We start from the raw sequence: 23,307 nt of genomic DNA, 5'->3' as shown, positions 1-23,307 counted from the left end.
AACTGACCTGGGCATTTGGACAGTAGGGGCTAGTTATGAGGTGGGCTAAGGGGAGTGGGCTCCAGGAGGATGAGAGAAGTAGTAGGTAGTAGAGATGATCAGCGTGGACAACTGTTCCAGAGATTTGCTGTTGAAAGGGGAGGCGGAGATGTGGTCATACCTTGAGTTCAGTTAGAGTGTAAAGAGAATTTTTTTTTAATGAAGGTAGCAGGTGTAGAAGTAGGCTTGAACACTGATGAAAGTGATCATTTGAGAGGAGATGATGGAGCAGAGGGACGAGTCAGTTCAGGAGTGAAGTTTGTGTACCAAGAAGGGGAGGGGAGGGTGGGGAGGTGATGGGAGGAGACTGGCTGGGACGGGATGGGACGCAGTGCACAGCACCAGGGGAGAGGTTGGTCTATGGGAAAGGCCCACACCTGAACATATGTCTCATGAGAAAACAGTGCCCTCTTGTCAGCTTCATTCGGACAAAGAAAAAGTGTAAAATTCTGTGTGTTGTTGAGGCTAGGACCCCGATCTAGCATAACAGGTATAAATTAAAGGTTCTTTTTTCTTTTCAGGCATCATGGACAAATCTAAAGAAAACGGCATTTCAGGGCTGGTTAAGGTAAACTGAATAATCTGTAACCTCAGTCACGTTTATAAAACCCAAATGGAGATCGGTCTTCTATCTGGAATTCTTCTCACCTTCACTTTGGATTTGTAACTTTAGACCACTTTTCTCAGCATTCAGGAACATTTTGTTGATTCTCTCACTGTATCTGTTTTGTTCTATTTTGTCTTATACTTACCTATTCAAGTCTGTATTTTCCATTGTATGCAGCATAATGAACACAATAGAAGCCTAATGCTTGCCTGTACTTGCTGGCCAGAAATTAATTTCTTTGCCATAGTTTGGTCTGGTCTGAATTCAGGGAGTGTAAATTCAGAGGAATGTCAAAACAGATGTTAGTGGATGTTTCCTAGGGCTCCACTATGAGCCGGGTTCTGGGTCAGAGGTGTTTTTCCCCCCCATTTTTTTCTAAACATGTATTGTCAAAGAAATTTCAGTGCAAATGGGACTTTGGTATACTAGTAAAGTTTCTGTATTGCAGCTTTTTGCTAAATCATAATTCCCAAGTCACTGAATTCTTGGGAAGTGTTTGTCTTCCTCTTTAAATGGAAGTTTAGTTAATGAACATTGGTTTATGGGAGCATGGTTTTAGGGTGGGGCTGGGGAGGGATTAGGAAGTGCCATTCAGGTATTCCTTTCAGCCATATACCAACCTTGTCCTTTAGAAGTGCTGATTAAAATAGCTTTTTTCTTCCATCTCTTACCCTGACACTCATTATTTTGTTATACCAGAAACAAATTCTCAGGATATTCAGCTTTTGTTTATGAAGACCTTGAAGCTTCTTTTATTTTTCCCTCCTAACCTAGACTACAATACCATCTGGTGATGGTCCAAAACGTGTTTTGGTGACTCAGCAATTTCCTTCTCAGTATCCGTTACCTGCAAATAGTGGCCAGGCTCAGCGGGTCTTGTGTCCTTCGAATTCCTCCCAGCAAGTTCCTTCAAAAGCACAAAAGCTTGTCTCCAGCCATAAACCGGTTCTGAATCTGAAGCAGAAGCAGTTGCAGGCAACCAGTGGCCCTTGCCCTGTGTCCAGACCACTGAATAATACGCAAAAGAGTGAGCAGCCCCAGCCACCAGCCCCTGGTAAATCAGCTTTTTGAGACTTATTGTGTAGTCATGCTTTCTAGTTAGCTTAAAAAAAAAGACAAGTGTATAGACTTGTATTTTATATTGTTTGATATAGCCTTTATATAATTTCTATTGAGATTGGGGAGGAGATTTGATATCAGGTTGAAGTAACAGTTCTCGGTGGGCCAGGCCTGTGGGAAGAAGACCTGGTTCCTACCCTCATGGTACATTTGAGGAACCAAGTTCCAAGGTTCATGGCATGGAGGAAATCGGGGGAAAGTGGATGGGCTGAGGCAGGCTGGGCCAAGGTTACTGTGGGCACTATAGGTGGTGCTCAGCAGTGGGGCTTCATCCCCTGTGCATTGGGAAGTTGCTGAAAGGTTTGTGAGCAGAGGAGGGACTGACGTGCCTTGTAGAGAGCTTATCTGGAGGTGTGGAATGCATTGGAGTAGCAATGCTGCACCCAGGGGTGCAGGATGGTAGGGAGGCCTGAACTGGGGGTCGGGGGTGGGGAGGGGCAGGATGGATAGTAATGGTTCCTATTTACCATCTCTTGAGTGCCCACACAGTAGGCTCTGAGATGAGTGCTTTCTTCATCCACCTTGTCTTTCAATCCTCGTAACCACTCCAGGAAGGTAGTCAGAGTCATTAACCCAGTTTTACAGAGGAGGAAGCTGGGACGCAGAAGCATTAAGTAAACGACATGGAGAGGCTGGTTATATTGATGGCATGAGCTGAGATGGTGAACCATGGAAGGAAAAACCAGCTGGACCCTGCATTCGAATATCTGAGCAGACCATGCTGTGCTGCTGCTAGAGTTGGAAGTGCCAGAGAAAGACAAGAGGCAACGTCCCACAGCCTCTGGCTGGTGAAATAGCAACATTAGCACCCTGTTGTGCCATTGGTTTGTCGTACATCTTGCTGAATTGGTGGCTTCTAGTTCTGTGTTTCCCCTGACAAGGAGTAGCGTGAAAGGCAGGTAGCGGTTTAGGTTTGGGTGCACATTGTTGATCTTATTTGTATGCAGCATATGGACAGCTGGCTGTGCCACCTCATGGGAGAAAGGTGACCAGGGAGAGCTTGTCATGGATGGAAGACTGTTCTGCCTTAGAAGCTCTTCATTTGGAAACAGGCTTTGGGGAGAATCTTCAGTCTGGAGCCTTCACGTTATTGGAAGGCCTAACTATACGTGTCTTCTCATCTTTACTCTAGAAATCTGTGAACTTCACAGGGTGGCGGTCGGCTTATGCTGTGGTAGTCTTTTTCTATAAAGAAAACTAAAAATGGCCAGATCATGAATATTTTGGTGATCATTGTTTGATTTACTTCTGTTCTCAGGTTTTTAACTTATTCTGTATAGTTATCCTAAAAACAGGTTTTTAAATTATTCTGTGTAGGAAAGAATTCTGAAAAGGAAGTGGCTTCAAAACAGAAAAACGAAGAATCAAAAAAGTAAGCTTTACTTATTTACAAGTTTTGTGCTATCATTCTATTAGAAAACACCATTTCACTGCAAATTTAATTTCGGGAACTCTAAAAATAAAAAGGTCTTTATATTGTAACTTTGAAAATATAAACATTTCTAATTATAAAAGAGGAGGGATTTTAATGATGGATGTTAACTTAGAAACTCAAGTTTTTCAACTTTAGAAAAAGCTTGTGTGAATTTGTTACAGAAACGTGTAAAATAAAGTTTCTTTCTACCCTCAGAAGTAACCACTGCATATGGTTTGTGTAATACAGTGGTTCCCAAACTTATTTGGCCTACCGCCCCCTTTCCAGAAAAAACATTACTCAGCGCCCCCTGGAAATTAATTTTTTAAAAATCTTAATAGCAATTAAACAGAAAGATATATGTATTAATGTTTCTACCTTTTTCGTAAAATATAGAAAGGAAAGGTGTAAATTAGAAACATTGAAGTTTGAAATTATGAAACTATTGAACTCAGAATAGAAAGGTAATACAAAAAAAGTTAAAACAAATGCACCTGTGGCCATCATCGCCCCCCCCTGGATCGCTGCAGCGCCCACCAGGGGGCGGTAGCGCCCACTTTGGGAATCACTGGTGAGATATATATATATATATATATATATATATATATATATATATATATATACAAGTTTTGTTTAAAAAACAGGGTCATGTTGTAGGGCTGTATATATATGATTGTGTATTTTGACAGTGTTCGTAGAATTACTGTGTTCCTTATAACAAAGTATGGCTATGGTGTCTTCCCCAGATAGTTTCTAAAAGCCTGCTGTCAATCTCTGAACTGTCTAGATCAGTGGTTCTCAACCTTCCTAATGCCGCGACCTTTTAATACAGTTCCTCATGTTGTGGTGACCCCCAATTTCATTGTTACAAATTGAACATAATTAAAGCATAGTGATTAATCACAAAACCAATATGTAATTATATATGTGTTTTCCGATGGTCTTAGGCGACCCCTGTGAAAGGGTCGTTCGACCCCAAAGGAGTCTCGACCCATAGGTTGAGAACCGCTGGTCTAGATTCTAGAACATGGTCGGAGCAGGAATGAACACACACTTTTTTGCTTTAGCTGCCTAGCGGAGACTTTCTGAGAATCTAATGGTTCCCCCCTAAATGCCCTGTGGGATCCATCCCTCTTGCTTTACCAGAGTGGTTCTCCAGCCCTCAGAGTGTTAGCATGTCCCAGGGGGTTGAGGAGAGGAGGCTGTGGTTAGTTTGCAAGCAGCCCAAGATGGTGTGGAGGCATTCTTCCCTGGCCATTTCTGTAACCTAATCCCTCTTATGGTCTTAGTGTTGTTCAAAGGTCTGTGTGCCTTCTGAAATGCCATTGAGTGTTTCAGCACTAATGTCTACATTATTCCTTGTCAATGACTCACAGCCAGTGGCAGGCAGGTGGGGGTGTGAGGGACTTAATGTCTGTGGTGCCTCATTAATCATGGTATTGTCTTGGTTCTGGCAGATGGTACATTCTGAAAAATATAAAATTATATATGGGGTGTGTCTACTACTCATTAATTGTTAGAAGAGATTTGTTTTCTTGATATTTTAAAATGATCACATTTCTTCCTAGAAGGCAATGGACTTTGGAAGATTTTGAAATTGGTCGCCCTCTGGGTAAAGGAAAGTTTGGAAATGTGTACCTGGCGAGGGAAAAACAGAGCAAGTTCATCCTGGCTCTGAAAGTCTTATTCAAAGCCCAGCTGGAGAAAGCAGGCGTGGAGCATCAGATAAGAAGAGAAGTAGAGATACAGTCCCACCTTAGGTGAGTTTTCAGGGATCTCCCAAAGAGTGGTGCACAGAACTCCAAGTGAAGATAAATGACTGTGAACTGCTTCTTAGAAGGCCTGCCTGCCTCATTGTCCTGCAGAGGGTGATGGAATATGTCATTTTCCGAAGATTTTTGTAGACTTATGTGCTGTGGGCCTGAAAAATATCTTGGAGGTTTATGTTAATGGAGTGATTTTTTTGGTGGGTAATATGGGGAATGATAACTCTTACTCGGAATTGTGAGCAGAGTTTGCAGGCTTGACTTTGGCCAGAGTCTTTTTTTCCCCCCAGTGTTTTTTTCAAACTTGAATCAGTTGGTAATACTTAAACATCTGTCTGTATCATGCCTGTATCCCTACTTCGCAACACCTGGCTGGGGTTGAGAAGGACTGATGGCTCTGATGGGCTGTACTTGTACTCTCAGCTGCACACGTTTGTCACTCTTGAAGACCGCTTTTATAGCTGTTGTAGCATTCGGTATCCAGTTACTGTGGGAATGCTGCATCTCTTTTAATTAGCAGGGAATTGATAGTTAGCCAAGTTTTCCCCCCCTAAGAATAAAGACAGCTTAAAGGAAGGAAATAATAGTCTTGGGTAAACCTGAGTTCCACAAATCCCTTGAAAGGCATGTAAACGGATATGTGGATATGTGTATTTTTCTTAGAGTGAAGTCTATAGTTTCAGATTCTCAAGTTGGGGTGTGAGGAGGGGGGTCCTGTGACCAGAACCAGCTTTTACCGCTGGTTTTACACCAAGAGTTTGTTTGGCCCTGACCGATTTGGCTCAGTGGATAGAGCGTCGGCCTGCAGACAGGGGTCCCAGGTTTGATTCCAGTCAAGGGCATGTACCTTGGTTGCGGGCACATCCCCAGTGGCAGGTGTGCAGGAGGCAGCTGATCGATGTTTCTCTCTCATCGATGTTTCTGGCTCTCTATCCCTCTCCCTTCCTCTCTGTAAAAAATCAGTAAAATATATTTAAAAAAAAAAGAGTTTGTTTGGTATTGAGCACATGTCTTGTATCTGCTTTAAAACCAGGTGTTGAGTGTTCACCTTTTGTTGCAGGCATCCAAACATTCTCAGGCTGTATGGTTATTTCCATGATGCCACCAGAGTGTACCTAATTTTGGAATACGCACCTCTTGGAACTGTCTATAGAGAACTTCAGAAACTGTCCAGGTTTGATGAGCAGAGAACTGCTACTGTAAGTGCTTGTTTACTGTCCAGCCAGTGCCATGTGCCTTCCATTACAGTAGAGTGGATCTATTGAATGCACTGATAGCTTAATAGGATTGAATATTTGAAGTGGAAAAATCAATCATTGTACCATATATACAGTTAAAATCAGGTACCAGATAGAATGTTGTGGCTGGTTTGTTTTCAAAGCTGTTTTTCTGTGGAAATGTATATAAATAGTGGCCTTTTTTAAAAAAATGAGCTATTTTAGAATAGTTTTAGATTTACAGAATAATTAAGAAGATAGTACAGATCTGTTTTCTGTATTAGTAATACACACTTAATTTCTCCTATTAATATCTTACATTAGTATGGTACATTCATCATAACGAAGAAATATATTTTTAAATTTTTTTAAATTGAAGAAATATTGATACATCACTGTTAACTGAAGTTCATACTTGTTCAGATATCCTGTTTTTCTTATGGTTAGACTAGGTCAGTGGGTGTTTGAGAAGATCATGGAGGTAAAACGTGTTCTCATTCCATATCAAGGGTACACAGCGACTTATCACGGTGGTGTTGGCCTTAATCACCTGGCTGAGGGCGTGTTTGTCGCATTTCTCCCTTTCCATGCTGTGCTCCTTCACAGGAAGGCTCTATGCACAGCCACACTTAAACAGCGGGGTTATGTTCCACCTCCTGTGGGGCAGGCATCTACAAAAATTATTTTGAATTCTCCTTATGTATTTACTGAGTCACTTGTTAGTATGGACTCATCAGTATTTTATACTATGAGTTACAATCCAATACTGTTTTATTTTGTTGCTCAAATTGTTCCAGCTTTGTCCACTGGGAGCTCTTTCACATGGTTCCTGTGTTTTTGACATCCCTCATCATTGTGGGGGTGCAGTGTTTTTTATTTTATTTTTATTTTAAGCTTTCTGACACTACAAGATGCTCTAGCCTCATCTTCCATATTTCCTATCCCAGGCCCAGAATTACCGTTTCTCCCAGGAGCCCCGGTTCCTTTTATTGGAATGTGTTACTAGAAACCAAGATCTGGGTGCTGGGTGTGCTCATGCTACTGGTGTCATTACTTCAGCTGACAGAGACAAGGAAGCATGTGTAAATTAATCTGTGTATACATGTGTCTATTAGTACATCTACATTTTCCATCTGTATCTGTATTCAGCAAAGTACGTGTCCATTACGTGGGGATCATTCTACCCTCCTTGCTTTTCTGTAACCTCCCACTCCAATGTTGGGAAACCTGGATTCCACCGTCTTCCATCCGTTTAATTATTCAGTGCTTGTGTACATGGATGGTGGTATCAGAATGGTTAGCCAGCTTCTCCTGTGGGAAACAACTAGTGTGTGCATTTGAGATTTCATCTGTATCTCTTCAGGGGTTGACATAGCTCATTTCTTTTCTTTTCTTTTTTTTTTAAAATATATTTTATTGATTTTTTACAGAGTGGAAGGGAGAGAGATAGAGAGTTAGAAACATCGATGAGAGAAACATCGATCAGCTGCCTCCTGCACATCTCCCACTGCGGATGTGCCCGCAACCCAGGTACGTGCCCTTGACCGGAATCGAACCTGGGACCTTTCAGTCTGCAGGCCGACGCTCTATCCACTGAGCCAAACCGGCTTCGGCAGCTCATTTCTTTTTATTGGTGCATAATATTTCATTGTATGGACATACCTCAGGTGTCCCTTCACTTATTGAAAGGAAAGCCCATTGCCCTTTGCAATTCTAATGTGTAGAAAAGTTTTTGTCTTTACTTTCAATTTATTATCGTGTAAATTTTGGCTTGGGCTTTTGGCTGAAACAATGAAAAATATCTTCTGATAATGACATTTGGTTTTTGCCCATTTGTTTAATAAATCTTTTTGGTGTGGAATAATGTTCAGTCCTGTTTAGCAATAGCTTTTGGAAAACAAAGGCTTCTCAAACTTTAGCCAGAGCTAAATACATTTTCTCAGTATACAGTACTAATAACAGTTCTTATCTACCTGTTAAAGCACATTCTGGTTGAGGTGGTAACTAACAACAGGACTGACAGCTGTGGACTCTTAAGCTAATGAATTAGTTTATCCTGAATTTAACATGCCAATACTATACCTGCTTCTAGTTTCTGTCTGTTGTTCAGGATTATTTACTCCCCTCCCCCCATATTTTTAGTGCAAATGTTTAGCTTCAAACAAATCATTTTGTTGCAAATTGATCTTGGTTTTAAAAATGGGAATAGACTGTACTTGAGAGATTTTTTTTTGGTGTTTTGGAAAAATTGTTTATGTCTGACTCCCTCATTTGTACTGGTTGTTCAGTATTCTCTTAATTGCTGGGCCATAATTTGTCATGTGGGGATGTAGTTATAGCCCATCACTGTTTTTCCTGTCTTTCGATGTCCCATCTGCTGTGTTAGCAAATAAATAACCTTGCGCTGAATAACTTGTACTTCATGCTGAACACCAATTTGGTTCAATTGATTTTTTTTTTTTTTGAGTCATCAATTGGTTCTAGTTTTTGCTTTAAAATCTACAAAACATGTTAAAAGTCTATGTTGGGTTTTCTTTCAGAAAACATGTCTAAAATTAACTTGTTATATGAAATCTAAAACACCGATTTTAATACTTTTTTTGATAGTATATCACAGAATTGACAAATGCCCTGTCATACTGCCACTCAAAGAGAGTTATTCATAGAGACATCAAGCCAGAGAATCTGCTCCTTGGATCAACTGGAGAGCTTAAGATTGCAGATTTTGGGTGGTCTGTACATGCCCCATCCTCCAGGTATGTAACTTGAGGAGGAACTTGTTGGGGTTAGCAAAAGCCCCAGTGGCCAAGCATGAGCTAGAGCAGGGGTGGGCAAACTTTTTGACTCGAGGGCCACAATGGGTTCTTAAACTGGACCGGAGGGCCGGAACAAAAGCATGGATGGAGTGTTTGTGTGAACTAATATAAATTCAAAGTAAACATCATTACATAAAAGGGTACGGTCTTTTTTTTTTTTTTTTTAGTTTTATTCATTTCAAACGGGCGGATCTGGCCCGCGGGCCGTAGTTTGCCCACGGCTGAGCTAGAGAGTAAAGTACCTAAGCATAGGTGTTGTGCTGAATTGGGACAGGTAACTGACATAATACTTTGGAGTAATTTAGGCCCCGATAGTAAAATAGTGTCTCCCAGGACATTTTAATTCTGCAACCACTTGGACTATTTGTTGTGTCCTAGGCCTGGGATTAAAGACAGTTTATGTCCTTAACGGCTAATGAACGGGAGAGGTAAGTAAACAGATACAACAGGTATATGACAGAGGAGGTACAGGATGTGTAGAGGGGAGTGCGCCTGACATACTATGACAAGTTCTCTGGGGCGGGGCAGCACCTGCCAAGGTCTGGATCTGAGGGCACAATTCTGCGGGAATGCCAACAACCAAATGGGTTTGAAGGGAACTTTCAGGGTGGTGGTTAAAGATGTTCTTTGGTCTGCTGTCATCCTTTCTTGTTTTCTCTTAAAATTAAAGCAGAGAGATCAACCTAAGGAAACAATTTAAATCTTAACTGAACTTTGCAAACCAGAGCAAAGTTCTCTACTCTTTTAAATTTAATTTGGGTTTAAATAAGCCTTTGAAACCACATGTGAAATAGAACATTTACAAGCATATATTTACTGATAGAAGTTTGTCCACTTTGGGGTAGGGCTTAAAAAGCTATAGCACGATTACTTAAAAAATTCAAAGAACTGTTTTACTTTATTTTTTTAATTTAAAAAATCTAGTTTTTAAAAGAAATTGTCTAGCCTAAATAGGTGCCATGGGATGGGGTGAGCTTTGTTTTTATTACCCACCACTTGTAAATTGTTTCTAGCAATGCATCGAATCTGCTTTTAAAAAAATCTGGTTGCCTATCACCACCGGACGCTGTTGGCACCTGCTGAGGCAAACAATGAAGAATTGTAGGCTTTGTGGCATCACAGGGCTAAAACTCTACCTTAACTATCCAGTGACATCACTGTGGCAGGAAAGATAACTTACTCTTTTCTGAAAAGGACATTTGTGTAAATGTTGGTCACTTTGCCCTACCTCCCAAACATTAATAACCATAATGGCTCCCAGGTCATTGGGTGCTGTTTACTGTGCACCTCGGTGGTGATGAGAGGGGTTGACTGTCTAGGGAGCTGGCTCCTTAGTCTCCAGTCACCATTTAGTTGAGTGAACACTTGTGTGCTTGCTGGGCTCCAGGCATGACCCAGCACAAGCTTTTCTTTGGCAAAGAATAATTAATGTAAAGCAACAAACATCAGCACGGTCTTTGCTCCAGGTTTGTCTGCCACATTAGCTTATTTCTAGCCTTTGGAAACTCAATGAAACATACAGAGATGCTGAATTGATAGTTGATCGCTCACCTCACTGCCCAGAGCCTACATTCAACAGTTAACATTTTGCCATATGGGCTGTGTCTACTTTTTTGGTGAACCTTCAAAAATAAGTTGCATATATCATGATGCTTTGTCCTTCGAGCACTTCAGTGTGCATCTTCTAAAAATAAGGATGCTGTCCTGTCTGGTCCCAGCCATCATCACTCTTTAAGAAAATTAATAACCGTGGTAATAGCTAATATTTAGTCCATGTTCAGATTTCTCCAGTTGTCCACGAAATTTTACAGCTGTTCTTTTAAATCAGAATTAACCAAGAACCATGCATTATATTTGATTGTGTCTCTTTTGTTTAAACTTAGACCAGTTTCCCCACAACTTAAAATGGATTTTTCTGCATGTGGTGACACTTAGTTTTGTCTTTCATCCTCTGTATTTGCTGGAAATTGGGCCAAAGGGCCTGGAGAATATTTTTAACAAGAATACTTCATAGGCCGCCCTCCAATTTTAGTGTCTCTTGTACCAGTGCTGTATCAGAAGGCAGCATGTGCTGTCACAGTGGGACAGTTTAGTTTCTTGTCATCAATGTCACCTCTCTTAAGCTTCTTAGCATATCTGTGATGTAAGAAATGCTACATTGTATTTACAGAGAACTTTGTATGGCTGCCTTTATATAGCAGTGATACTTAAAATTTCTTATTTTTACATCATTTAAGGAGTTCCTGGAGTTGGACAGATTTGGGGTGTGGCTTGGTTGTTAGCCTTGTGATCTTATCCAGCTCTCTGAAGCTGTTTCCTGTAAAGTGGGGATTTAGAACAGCACCTGTCTCAGAGCACAGGATCTGGCCTAGGAAGAGCACTCGGTCAATGGTAGGGTAGTTGTTGATGATTTTAGCAGCTGCTGTGATCACGGAAACAAGCGGGCAACCTGCACCTCCCTCTTCCAGGAGAACCACCCTCTGTGGCACCCTGGACTACCTGCCCCCGGAGATGATCGAAGGCCGAATGCACGATGAGAAGGTGGATCTCTGGAGCCTCGGAGTTCTTTGCTATGAATTTTTGGTTGGGAAGCCTCCTTTTGAGGCAAGCACATACCAAGAGACCTACAAAAGAATATCTCGGGTAAGACACAACTGGAAGGGGCCCAGCACCTCTGTTAGAGCCCTTTCTGTCCTTGTCAGCCTTCCCTTGAGGCTACGGTCTGAATGTTTGTACTGTTCTCTCTAAACCACGTTTTGTGACTGCCTGTCACTTACTTTACTCCAGGTTGAATTCACATTCCCTGATTTTGTACGAGAGGGGGCCAGGGACCTGATTTCAAGACTGTTGATGCATAACCCCAACCAAAGGCTGACCCTGAAAGAAGTACTGGAACACCCCTGGATCACAGCAAATTCCTCAAAACCATCAAGTAGCCAAAAATCCAAAGAATCAACCAGCAAGCAATCTTAAGACTCTTGCAGGGGGAGAGCCTCTGAGCCAGGGCTGCTGTGTCAGTGGTCAGAACACACTCCTGACATAATCTACTACCGACTGCCTGCTCGCAATGCGCAGCGCTAGGGAAAAGTATAGAAGGTTCCACTTCAATAAACGTGACATGGAAGCGCAAGTAGCCACGAGAATCGTGCTCACTTCACTGGTTTTATCCTCCAGAGGCAAGGTGCAAGTGCCGCCGCCCTGCAGCCCGTGTGGACTAAGGGTCCTTGTGGAAGGTGAACTCCGAGTTGGCTGTGGGCAGAGTGGCCCCTTCGTCCTGACCCGATCAGTTCAGGAGCTGTGCAATAACCTCCCAGGTACCTGCGTGGTGTGTAACCTCCTGGGTGGCCACACCTGGTAAAGTTGTCAGAATGAATATGTGATTCTTTTAAATGTTAAAATAAAGAGATGTGCATAGACTTTGTCCCTTCTGGATGCTCTGTCTCCCCTGTTGGGCCGGTTAGCTAGTCCTCCTCAACCACTCATCCTGCCTGAGACTCTATGAAACAGGACCACAGGCTCCTCCTCCATCATGGGACTTGCTTGGAACACAGTTGAGAAGTGTCTCAGCCAGTTCTAAATGTTAAGTACTTTTAAAAAATGTTTTTTCATGGTTTATATATTGTTTTTATAAATACATTAAGACATACAAAATGGTTACTTTTTTTCAAGTTCTCGTGTATAACCTTGAAATTATAGTGTTTTCCAGGAGCTCACAGTGCACCCTTTGAGCAGTGCTGGGCTTGGCTTGGGACTTGGGGGGGGGGGGGGGGGCGGGGGAGGCGGGGCAGAGAGGCCTGTGCAGGGCTGTGGTGTCAAGGCTGAGGTTCTGGAGCCAGGCGGGCATGTGAACACCTCCATTCTCTCACTTGCAGTGGTGGGGGACACAGCTTGGGAGAATGGCCACTGACCATGGGCGGGGGGCGGGAGGGGACAGATTGTGATGGGGTAATTAGGAGTTGGGAGAGGTGCCCAGCAAGTGGCATCTGAGACTTGAAGGACATGGAGGATTTAAAGGTTGGTGGCTGGTGTGGTGAGAAGTCCCTGCTGCTGAAGGAGGATGGCGGGAAACATGGCACGGGAGTGGGGAGCTATGGCTGTGACCGCGTGGCAGATGGTGCGCCCTCCATCCTTCAACTGTGCCGTGTGCCCATGAAGTGTTAGTTCCTTTTCTAGGCAGTGGACATGCAGTGCAGTGCTTGGTGACAGCCCAGCTCATGGAGCTGGACTCCTCAGTGGGTGGTCCTTATCCTGGGGACTCGACTGACAGTCACTCAGCAGAAGTGGGTGCTCCCGGGCTGCACAGGGACTGAGTGGAGGAGGGCTCTGAGCCAGTGCTGCAGGTGGTCAGGAGATAGGGGGAGGAGTCATGGGCATCCACATCCCCGCCTGCCCACCTCGGGGCTCTGACCTGGTCTCAGCAGGATGGCAAAGAGCCCATACACGGGGTGAGCTGGTTCTTTGCAAGCTGGCTTTCCAAGTGTGGTCTCTGTCTTGATTCTCTGGTGAAGGAATGTTCCCTTAACCAGAATCTCTCATTCTTCCCCAAACAGGGATCTGGGCTTGACCATTGTTCACTGTGGCTTATAAAAGTGGAAGCCCCTTCAACACAGCTGGAGGCTTCTTTCTGTGCTCCCCGGTCACCTGGCTCCATGGCACACCTGGGGGGCTTATTTTTCTATTACACTGGAGTTACAGCATATGTGTACACTTGAAACAAATACACAAACATGGGTCTGGAGTATGGGGGTGACTTCACCTGTTCACTGTTGGCCTGGAAATGAGCAGGTGCCACAAGAAGCAGGTCTGTCCCATTTTTGGTCTCATGTTCTATGTGCCTCCTAACATGCAGTTACATATCTGTTTCTAGCTGCCAACGTCATCTGCTCATCAACCAAAGATGGTCAACTTGACAAGGACGAAGGAAAAGGTGGAAGTGTTGAACTTACTGAGAATTAGTAGACAAATATGCTTTCATGGCCAACTTTCAATGCAAGAGACTAAATATCAAAAATGTCCTAAATATAAGGAAGTGGCCAACACCCACTTCCATATCAATGTTGATGAAGTAGTCATGGCAACTTTAAAACACAACTGCAGTGTCCAATTAGCTTTGAGCTGAACCAACTTTCCAAAGTAGTAATACTTCATGTACCCTCCACCCCAGCTATAGTTAATATGACGTGACTAACTTTACCTGTTATAGTAGCTAAACTTCTGCCGTTTCCCCAACCAGAATTGCACACAGCAAGAATATAGCCCATTATAGTCACACAGTGCTGCTTCATAATCAGCATCAATTATTGCTCACCAGAAGAGCAAAGTTTCATAAACTACAGAGAGGTTTGTTTCACGGCACTTAAGCTGCTCATTTTGTTAGATAAAAAAATGAGAGGTGAACAATGGCTTTACATGTTAAAAATAGATCATCCGTTTTATTTCTAGTTGCATAAAAACAGTGAAAATACAAGCCATTTGTAGATCTTGTTGGTTAGCTGACATAATGATCCTTTAATTTCCTCACCCTCTCGGTTCTGCTGTTCTGTTCTGACCACTGGCCATGGGAGAGGAGTGGAGTCAGGGCTTAGAAGAGATGCTATGGCTATTTGATGTGATAATTAGTTTTATTGCTTGCCCTTTCAGTCCACTCCCATCACTCCAAACACAGAATCAAAGTTTAAAATCTAAGCCCTTAAATCTGTAGGAGTCAGGTTTTTTTTTTTTTGCATAGGCATTACGAGGGATCTGTTTGATATAGAAAGGGGTTAGAAGCCCGAAGCCAATGGTTTAAATAAAGACAGATGAGATGAAAATGCTGGTCTCCCAGGCCAGTGTGCCTCAATGGTTGAGCATCAACCCATGAACCAGAAGGTCACGGGTTTGATTTCCTGTCAGGACATACCTGGGTTGTGGGCTCGATCCCCGGTGGGGGGCCTGCAGAAGGCAGCCAATCATGTTTCTCTCTCACTGATGTTTCTATCCTTTTCTCTAAAATCAATAAAAACATACTAAAAAAAAGAAAAGAAAATGCTGGTCTGATCCACATGAAAAGTGACCTCGAACCAGTATCGGGCATCTCGATCCGCTGTGTGGATGTCCCAGAAAGACAGTTTCAACCTGAAACTGGTAAAACCTTTTGGCACTGAGCTAGTTGCTTTGAAAGGAATACAACAAAATGATCCACTCTAGAGATCTTAGAAATGGGGAATTCGTCCCATAATGACATTTGTAAAACTGAAGTGACTGACATGGATTACTAGGGAACTGTCAACAGCCAGATCATAAAATCAGGACTGTCAGAGTATATAGTACCTTTAGTTTTCTGATTGTCCCAATGTAATTAAACAAACTGGGAGATGGGGGGCAAAAAAGGGAGCCAGAAAGAGAAACACAACTAACTCCCTTGACCAGGGCAGAACTGGTTAGACTGCGGTTCCCAGAGTGGAGCCAGAGCTCAGTGTGAGTGCAGCCTGGAGGGCAGCAGCAGCGTGGACTGATGCTGAGTCCCACAGGCCGGCTCCTCCACGGCAGGCAATGGAGACATTCCTTCCCTCCCCCGCCTCCTGTATTTCACAGTTGTCTTCCATGTATAGCAAGTGCTACTAACTTCCCTTTTTAGAGCGAGATTCAAAATCTTTCTGTTACTGTACATAATTTTAACATAGTTGAAAAATATAAGCAGCAACAGAATGTAAACACTGACAGTTCTGGAATGTTTGGAGTTTGAGCTACAGGGTTAGGCCAGGACTGTCTCAGCTTTCTATATGTGCAATGTCCACATCCTCTGAGGACCTGGGCTGCAGGAGCCACAGGACGCCATTACTGCTGGACAAGTTTCCACATTTCACCTGGACAGAGACAAATGACCCTGACCTACTTTCATGAAATTTGAGAAAAACAACCTGATCTAGGCCCCGGCTTATCTGGATTTGACGGGATTTGGGGACTAAGGAAACACACCGGAAATACTTGTTTTCCTTTCCCTCAGACAAGTGTAACGAATGTAAAGGTGTTGATGCTAATTATTACATATTGTTAAGTCTTCAATTCTGCTTCATTAATGGCAGCACTGGCAGCTGTTCTGCAGAATATTGCATATTAAACCGCAGGCAGCCTGACCACAAATACTGGAGGAAAGGGAATTTTAAAATTAGCTTAATGAATCGTTGCTCTTAAGAATGTGAACAAAGATGGACCCCTAGGGCCATCTTTCAGAGGAACAGTTCTAAAGTAAGCTAGTAAGCTAACAGCTGACGATGACGACTCATTTGTGATGTTTCGCTGACATTTTAGATAATGCACATAAGCCCTATGGTGAGTAGCCCTAACAAAATTTATAAAGCAAGACAAATTACAATTACTTAAACACTCGAATTTTGCTGGCAAAAGTAAAACTTATCCATGAGAACACAGAAAGTAGCCCCTGCTCCCCAAAACAAACAAACAAATCCCTACAACCCTAAAATCAATCCGAATTGTGTAATTTAACAGAAAGGGGTCTCCAGGCCCCCAGTTGAAGAGTTCATCAAGGGTTTGCAGGGGGAGGTTTAAAAAATCCCACTTTCCGAAAATACCTGACAAGCAAGGGCACGGAAACCAAGGTGATGCTGATTCTGACGGGTGCAAACAGCTTGTGGATGGCGTAGGCCACCACGAAGGTGCTTGTGCCCGCGGCCATTTTTGACTGGACCAATGACTCCTTAAATCCGAGATTAAGCAGGATGGCTGACATGTCCACACCGCTGGAGGGCAAAGAGGCAAAAACAAAACAGTTATTAGAGCAAGGGGATACACTGAGACAACGATTTGGCTCTGAGATTTACATTATTTTAAAAAATGTGATGACAGTAGCTAGATGAATAAAAAGTCTTGGACAGAAAGTAATTATTCCCAAAAAAACCTCCCATGACAGTAGAAAACAAACATTTGTTACTGTCAGCAATCTCACCTCGAAACAACCATGTAAAACATGCCCAGGGAGACTAGTGAGATTCCAATGTGCACCGACACGCCGACGGCTCCGTATTCTTGGAAAACCTTCTTCAGCTGCTGTGACTTGCTTTGCTTTTTCTCCTCTGTTTTGCTGAGGTCGCTGACTGTTGTCGTGGTGGTTTTGCTGGGGTTCTGTGCACAAACCAAAGAAGGGGGAGCCTCCAGGTCAGGAGCAGGGATGTCAGTGGTGGTCACCAGCTTCCACATCACACAGTGCTCCACTCGTCCCTCCGCTGTGGGAGCCCAGCTACCCTCTGTCTTACTTGGGGAGCTGAGGCTAATTAATGCCCACTTAGCCACTAATACAGTGGAAGGCTGGGAACTAGTAGGATGGGCAGAATGATGGCCCCAAAGATGTCTAAATCCTAGTCCCCAGAAGCTGAGACTGTCACCTTACAAGAGGATCTTGCAGGTGTGGTTAAGTTCAGGATCTTAGATGGGCAGGTCAACCTGGACTCTCTGAGTGGGACCCATGTGATCATAAGAGTCCCTGCGAGGGAGGCAGGAGGGCCAGAGGGCAGGTGTGAGGACAGCAGCAGAGCCTGAGGCTGGAAGGTGCTCCCTGCTGGCTTGAGGACAGGACAGAGCTGAGGACTGCCAGCTTCTCTGGACAGGAAGTGGGCTTTCCCCCGCAGCCCCCAGGAGCAACCAGCCCAGCCAGCACCTTGACTTTAACTCTGTGAGACCCAGTTTAGGTTGCTGAGCCCCAGAACAGTAAAGTAGTAAATGTGTGTTGTTTTAAGCCCCCAGGTCTGTGGTTCCATCCGCAAGAGGCACTAACGCCTTAGGGCTCAGACCTGGGGGCAATGATGACACTAGATCAGTGATGGCGAACCTTTGGAGCTCGGCATGTCAGCATTTTAAAAAACCCTAACTTAACTCTGGTGCCGTGTCACATATAGAAATTTTTTGATATTTGCAATCATAGTAAAACAAAGACTTATATTTTTGATATTTATTTTATATATTTAAATGCCATTTAACAAAGAAAAATCAACCAAAAAAATGACACGCGTGTCATAGGTTCGCCATCACTGCACTATGTTAAGCACGTTCTCTGGGCCAGGTAGCACTCGCATGATTCTGTCCATCCGCTGTCTGCTTTCATCTTCCCAAAACCTGGAAGTAGATACTGTTGCTCTTTCCACTTTCCAGAGGAGCAACACCAGCTCAGGCCGAGGAACCGGCTCAGGCTGAGGAACCAGCTCAGGCCGAGGAACCAGCCCGAAGCCGCACAACTGGAACTCAGGTGGCCCGAGTGCAGCCTGAGCACTCGACAGCCATGCTAATCGCTATGAAACAAGCACGTGGGGCCCAAAAAACCAGAGCAGAAGCGACGGCACGTGTACTTCCAGAATCAGATTTACCCTGCGATCCCCGCAGATAAAGGAAGGGCCAGTTCCGGGCCATACACACTGGCTGGGATTGGCACAGACACAGTTCACTGCACGTGGTGTCTGCTAACATCTATGGAGAACTACGGGGTCTGCAATGTTTGGAAGAAACAAAAAAGCCAAAAGTGTTGGATTAGACAACAAAGACGAAAACGCCCAATATGGAGCTTGCCTTTTTTTTTATCAGATTTCTTTAGCCCTGGACAGACCTCAGAGCTCTTCCCGGCAGGTAGTATCTGGGTCGGCTCTAGGTACGGCCTGGCAGAGGCCAGGACGCCTTCCTCCCTGTATTTTTAGAGCCGCACTTCAAAGGGACGAGCGTGACAGCCCAGAATCCCCAAGAGGTAGGGGAGGACCCCTGGAGTGAAAATGAAACAATACAGGGCAGCAGTGCACACAGCAGAGGCCCCCACATTCAACCAGGTGTCCCAGCCCTGCCCAGCCTGCTCAGGAGCAGCTTGGACCTCTGCGTGGTCCGCAGGGGCCCAGACGCTGCTGGTCTGTTTGCCCAGAATCTTCCCTGAGTTTTAATCACACACAACAGGTACTCATTTTTGCCCCTCCTCTCCCCTTACAAAACTCCGATTTATAAGTTAAAAGAGTCTCGTCTTTACTCCCGATGGGAAGAGCACCCTCTTTGTTCCCAAATTGCAGTTGGAGCTGAAAAAACACAGCCCCCAAAACCCAAAAGCGTTGGCCTTGGAATGAAATGTTTCACTAAATGCTATTTGCTTCCCTGGGAATTGTGTTAAGGTCACGGGGGTGGGAGTGGGGACAAACAGTACTTCTCACTGCCTTTTTGTTTGACTTGCATGTTTTTTTCAGACTTAAAAGGAACACTTTACAAAGGGGGAGGGCCAGTGAGGGGCGAGGGAGTCTCAGATTGAATTCTGACAGGTGGTAAGCATAGCGTTTTTGGAAAGGTTTGAAAACCACCAGTGTCCTATTGAGTCCCGCGTTGGGCTTGGCGCTTGAAAGGCGTCATTTCATAACAATCCCCCAAACCCTGTCATGTGGCCACCCTGTCGCTCCCGCTTTGACAGGCAGGACACAGGGCGGGGGAGCGATGAGCTGGCTGGCAGTGCCTGGACTGGTTACTGTGCTGGTCACCACCCAGCCACACGGCCTCTAAGCTCCTCAGCAGAGTCCCCATCCTGTCCTAAGAGTGGAACATTCCTAAAGGAGGACACTTCCGGGACCTCCAGGCGGGGGTGGGGGGATGGGGGGCGGGGAGAGGGGGAGGAAAGCTGTGATCAATCTCCTCCTTTTGGTTGGCCCCCTTTCCTCGCACTGCCGCTCACCAGCCAAACGGCTGCTCCTCTCATAATCACACTGCAGATGGGAGAGCTGCTAGGTGTTGGGCCCTGATAGTACGAACCACCCACGAACCACACTTCCAAGTGGCAACCGACATTCTCACTGAGGCTGGTGTCGGCTGGGAGCCCCGACCAAGCCCACTGATGCCCATCTGTCCACGCACTGGACCGGCAGCTGTCTCTGTGGAGGCCTCCCCCACCCCCTAGTATTTTACCACCTCTATTTTGGCAAAAGGCCTTTGGCCCAAAAAGAGACATAACAAGGCAGTCTGGCTTCCAGCTACAAAATAACCAGCATCTGCTGCAAGGGAGTGGGAGGGACAATATCCAGACACAAGGGATGGTTTTTAACTTTTCTGAGTTAGAATCTGACCTGGACAATTTTCTTCCTTCTATCTGGGTAGGAGGAGAAATCTTTAAGCATTGTGAGCCATGCATTTTTCTTCCTACCCTAGAGGAGACTAAAGCTAAAATAAAGTAAGTTCTGAAGAGGTGACTTGTAAGGAATGGAGACTTTTCAGACATTCATTTCTTAGTGAAATATCACCTTACACGTTAGGCACTACCTGGGATGCATACACTGTTATATCCCAGTGCCTGTACTTAGACATAGTGCTTTCATATATGTGTGTGAGTGTGTGTGTAATGCCCATCCACTATTCATAAAAGTATAAAAGTCTGTATTAGAAGGAGCAGGAAGGTTTGAGGAATGAACCAAAGATCTTGCTCACAAGTTGCTCACATTGTTTGGGGTGACACCTGTTTTCACTCATTTGATAAATAATATTACTACTAAACACTATATTGTGTTTAGTCTGTACCGGTTCTGAGTACTTTGAAAATATTAATTCATATAATCCTCTCAACAACCCTGTGTGTTAGGCACTACTGTTACCCCCACTTAACAGAGGAGGATCCTGGAAGCTCAGAGAGGTTGAGTAACTTTCCGAGGATCACAAAGGAATTACCTGTGAAAGTTGGGATCAAACCTGAGTCTGTTTCTAAGGCCTTTGCCCGTCTATGCTCCTCACTTACTCACGAGTGCCTGCTCTGTGCGAGGCACTGCTCTGAGTGTGGAAGGTACAGTAATGAACAAAGCAGACAAAACCTCATTCTCTGGGAGCCTAAGGTCTAGTTGGAGGGGAGGGACAATCAGCAGAAAAGGAAACTAGCAAGGCTAAATGAGACAAGTGTTGTGGAGAAACACCAGCGAGGAGAGCAGAAAGGTAGAATGTACCAGATGCCAGGGACATTACCTTGTTTCCCACTCATGCTCTATGAAATATGAATTAATATCCCATTTTACAGATGAGAAAACTGAGACACAGAAGTGAGAGAATTTGATCAAGGCCACAGAGCTAGTGAGTACATACAGGAATACAGGGAATCTGGGACTACACCATCACTGTACACCAAACATGTCAAACTCGCGGCCCGTGGGCTGCATGCGGCCCACAACAAATGTTTTTGCGGCCCAGCCAATATAACGGTATGTAAGAGACATTTTAATAAAAATTTCGTAACTTAATTTTTATAATATCCTGTTATACATAATTATTAATAACGAACTACAACGTTCACTAATGACTGATTACTTTAATCGTGTTGCATTCATTTCCCTTATGCGCCTTCCATGCAGGCGCACCACTTCTCTCCACTAATACTAGCAGCGAATATTTTAGCAGCCGATTGCCTGTCATTAGGCAGTCATTAGTCTTGTACTGACGTGTTTGGTGTGCACAACAGGAAATATTTCGCTTTCGGAGAACAAGAAAAATAGGTTTATTTGTGTGACGCTTATTAATTTGTGCAGTTATTCAGTATCTGGTAAGTTAATGTTCAAGAAAAAAATATTAATTTTTATTAAAATGTTCTATTATTTTAGGTTAACGATTACTCATTTATTTCAGCCCTTTGTATTCAGCATGCCTCTATCGAAATAAACCTACGTTTCTATTGAAGTTTTTGTTTTTTTGCAGTCCACATAAACTTAAACCTTGTTTATTTATTTTTTATTTTTTATTTTTTTGATTTAAAAATATATATATATTCTCTTTCTTTTAAACCTTGTTTATTTGGCCCGTGTTAGCCTTTGAGTTTGACATGCTTGCTGTACATACCCCTCCCCCCCTCACTCTCACACACACACACACACACACACACACACACACACGCGCGCGCGCGCGCGCGCGCATACACACCAGTGCCAGGACCTGGACTGGGGACAGGTTGATGTGGCTGCTGGGACAAACAAGCAGGTCAGGGGAGCATTCCAGATGATGAGTACAGAAAAGATCCACACCCAGGAGTTTAAGGGGGCCAATGGAGGCATCCAGGGCATCACTGGCGGTCAGGGAAGGCTTCCTGGAGGAAGGGCTGAGCCATGAAGAATCACAGGAAGCAGCTGGGTGTGTGTGGAGGGTCCCAGACCCCCGAGGACCCCCAAACTGGGCTCAGGACTTAGAGACAAGATCTGTCTGATGGGGGAGCAGATGGCAGGGAAGGAAGTTTCTCCATCTGTGCAGGAGGCATGGTAAGGACATGGGTCCAATGCCCACCGAACATTTGTTCAGCAAGTGCTAGCTAGGTTAGCACCATGCTCAGGCCTGCATCAGCTCATAGACTTGTCCCTTAAACTCTTGTTGGGGTGTGCTATTATTAGCCCCTGAAAGGTCAGCTCAGAGGTCTTCAGCCTTGGGGTGAGGTCACACCACTGGTGAGAGCTGGGCCTGATGGTGGTACCCAGGCAAAGGGACTGCCGGGTGCCAAGCTTGAGACTCTGGTGGGGCAGGAGGCCGGGTTCTGCATGTCCCAACACAACTTGTTAGTTCCCTCTCTCCATTAGACTTTTTCTTTAAGGAAAAACAATTGTTTTATTATATATAATTATATATATACATGCCTTTACTACCATTCTGAATGGAACCGGTTTCCACTAACTATACAGAGAAGGCAACCGCAATGAAATAACACCAGTTCTTGCGGGAGTCTTGCCTGAAGTCTGCGCTTTTGGTTAGATAAGGTTAGCTCGTCTCTAACAACTCCCAGTGAGGAGGCCCTAACGTGACTTCAAAAGGGAACGACTCAGGGCCAACTTACCCCAAGCGAAGGCCTCACCTACACTTTGCTCGGCGGCCGGCCCTTTGGGAACCCGGGCCCGCCTCCACTGGAGACGCCGACCTGGGCAGATGGCTAAACTTGCCGGTCGGTTTCTCAGCCGTCAGCTGGGAGGATCGCCGCCTCGGCTGGCAGAGATGTGGGGTCCGGGGCCCTGGAGGTGCTTGGTTTCGGGCAACTTCGCGGGCAAAGCTCTCCTCTGGCGGAAGTGGACCCGGGATCAGGGCGCCGGAGTCGGGGGTGGCATGGAGAGGCTTACCTGGTGGCCGCCGCAGTCCCCGCGGGCCGCGCACAGCAGTCGGGCGTCTGACCCCGGTCGGAGCAGCGGCAGGAACAGGGGCGGCGGGGCGCAGGGGGCCGCGGCGCCCAGGAGCCAGGAGGCGCGAGGCCCGCCCCGGGCGCTAATTCTGCCCGCGGGGCCCAGCAGCACCAGCAGGCGGGCCATGGCGCGCGGCGACCGGAGGGAAAGCGAGCCGGAGCCCCGAGCGGCGTGGGCGGGCCGGAACGCGCGCG

General features: G+C 44.9%; 2 protein-coding genes across 10 annotated transcripts in view; one reads left to right on the top strand and one right to left on the bottom strand.

The window, feature by feature from the left end:
* AURKA (aurora kinase A) overlaps positions 1-12,401 on the top strand; it is a 15,596-nt gene extending 3,195 nt beyond the window's left edge. For 2 of the 4 annotated variants that reach the window (XM_023759418.1, XM_006095410.3), the window contains exons 2-9: positions 561-607; positions 1,421-1,700; positions 3,083-3,137; positions 4,748-4,939; positions 6,006-6,144; positions 8,770-8,918; positions 11,447-11,621; positions 11,766-12,401. In XM_023759418.1, the coding sequence (XP_023615186.1) occupies positions 566-607; positions 1,421-1,700; positions 3,083-3,137; positions 4,748-4,939; positions 6,006-6,144; positions 8,770-8,918; positions 11,447-11,621; positions 11,766-11,951 (1,218 nt within the window). In that variant the 5' untranslated portion in view covers positions 561-565 and the 3' untranslated portion in view covers positions 11,952-12,401. Of the gene's footprint in view, positions 1-560; positions 608-1,420; positions 1,701-3,082; positions 3,138-4,747; positions 4,940-6,005; positions 6,145-8,769; positions 8,919-11,446; positions 11,622-11,765 lie in introns of those variants that run through there. The other 2 variants (XM_023759417.1, XM_023759416.1) reach the window with 2 other exon arrangements.
* Positions 1,802-23,278, bottom strand: FAM210B (family with sequence similarity 210 member B). Of its 6 annotated transcripts, none has more exons than XM_023759420.1 (4): positions 23,054-23,278; positions 16,924-17,099; positions 16,550-16,717; positions 1,802-2,962 (listed from the first exon to the last, which is right to left on the bottom strand). In XM_023759420.1, exons 1-4 carry the CDS (start codon positions 23,237-23,239, stop codon positions 2,911-2,913), a joined length of 582 nt encoding a protein of 193 aa, XP_023615188.1. In that variant the 5' UTR covers positions 23,240-23,278; the 3' UTR covers positions 1,802-2,910. The 6 variants fall into 6 exon arrangements, with proteins under 6 accessions (XP_023615188.1, XP_023615189.1, XP_014316931.1 ...); XM_023759421.1 differs by lacking the exon at positions 1,802-2,962 and adding an exon at positions 4,592-4,646; XM_014461445.2 differs by lacking the exon at positions 1,802-2,962 and adding an exon at positions 9,580-9,635 and having other exon boundaries at positions 23,054-23,277.
* Positions 23,279-23,307: the final 29 nt, after the last annotated feature.

This window comes from Myotis lucifugus, unplaced genomic scaffold (assembly GCF_000147115.1).
Source record: "Myotis lucifugus unplaced genomic scaffold, Myoluc2.0 scaffold_155, whole genome shotgun sequence".
Classification (NCBI taxonomy): domain Eukaryota; kingdom Metazoa; phylum Chordata; class Mammalia; order Chiroptera; family Vespertilionidae; genus Myotis; species Myotis lucifugus.
Note: the sequence above shows the minus strand (reverse complement) of the source record. Positions and strands in the feature narration are given on the sequence as shown.

Excerpts from the sequence above, each read along its gene's own strand:
- FAM210B (XM_023759419.1), bottom strand. The coding sequence starts at position 23,239 with ATGGCCCGCCTGCTGGTGCTGCTGGGCCCCGCGGGCAGAATTAGCGCC. Across the intron at positions 16,718-16,923 it reads TTTTACATGGTTGTTTCGAG|CGGTGTGGACATGTCAGCCA; the intron begins GTGAGATTGCTG and ends TTTGCCCTCCAG. Across the intron at positions 13,924-16,549 it reads TCCGTGCCCTTGCTTGTCAG|TAAGTTCAACACTTCCACCT; the intron begins GTATTTTCGGAA and ends ACTAATTCTCAG.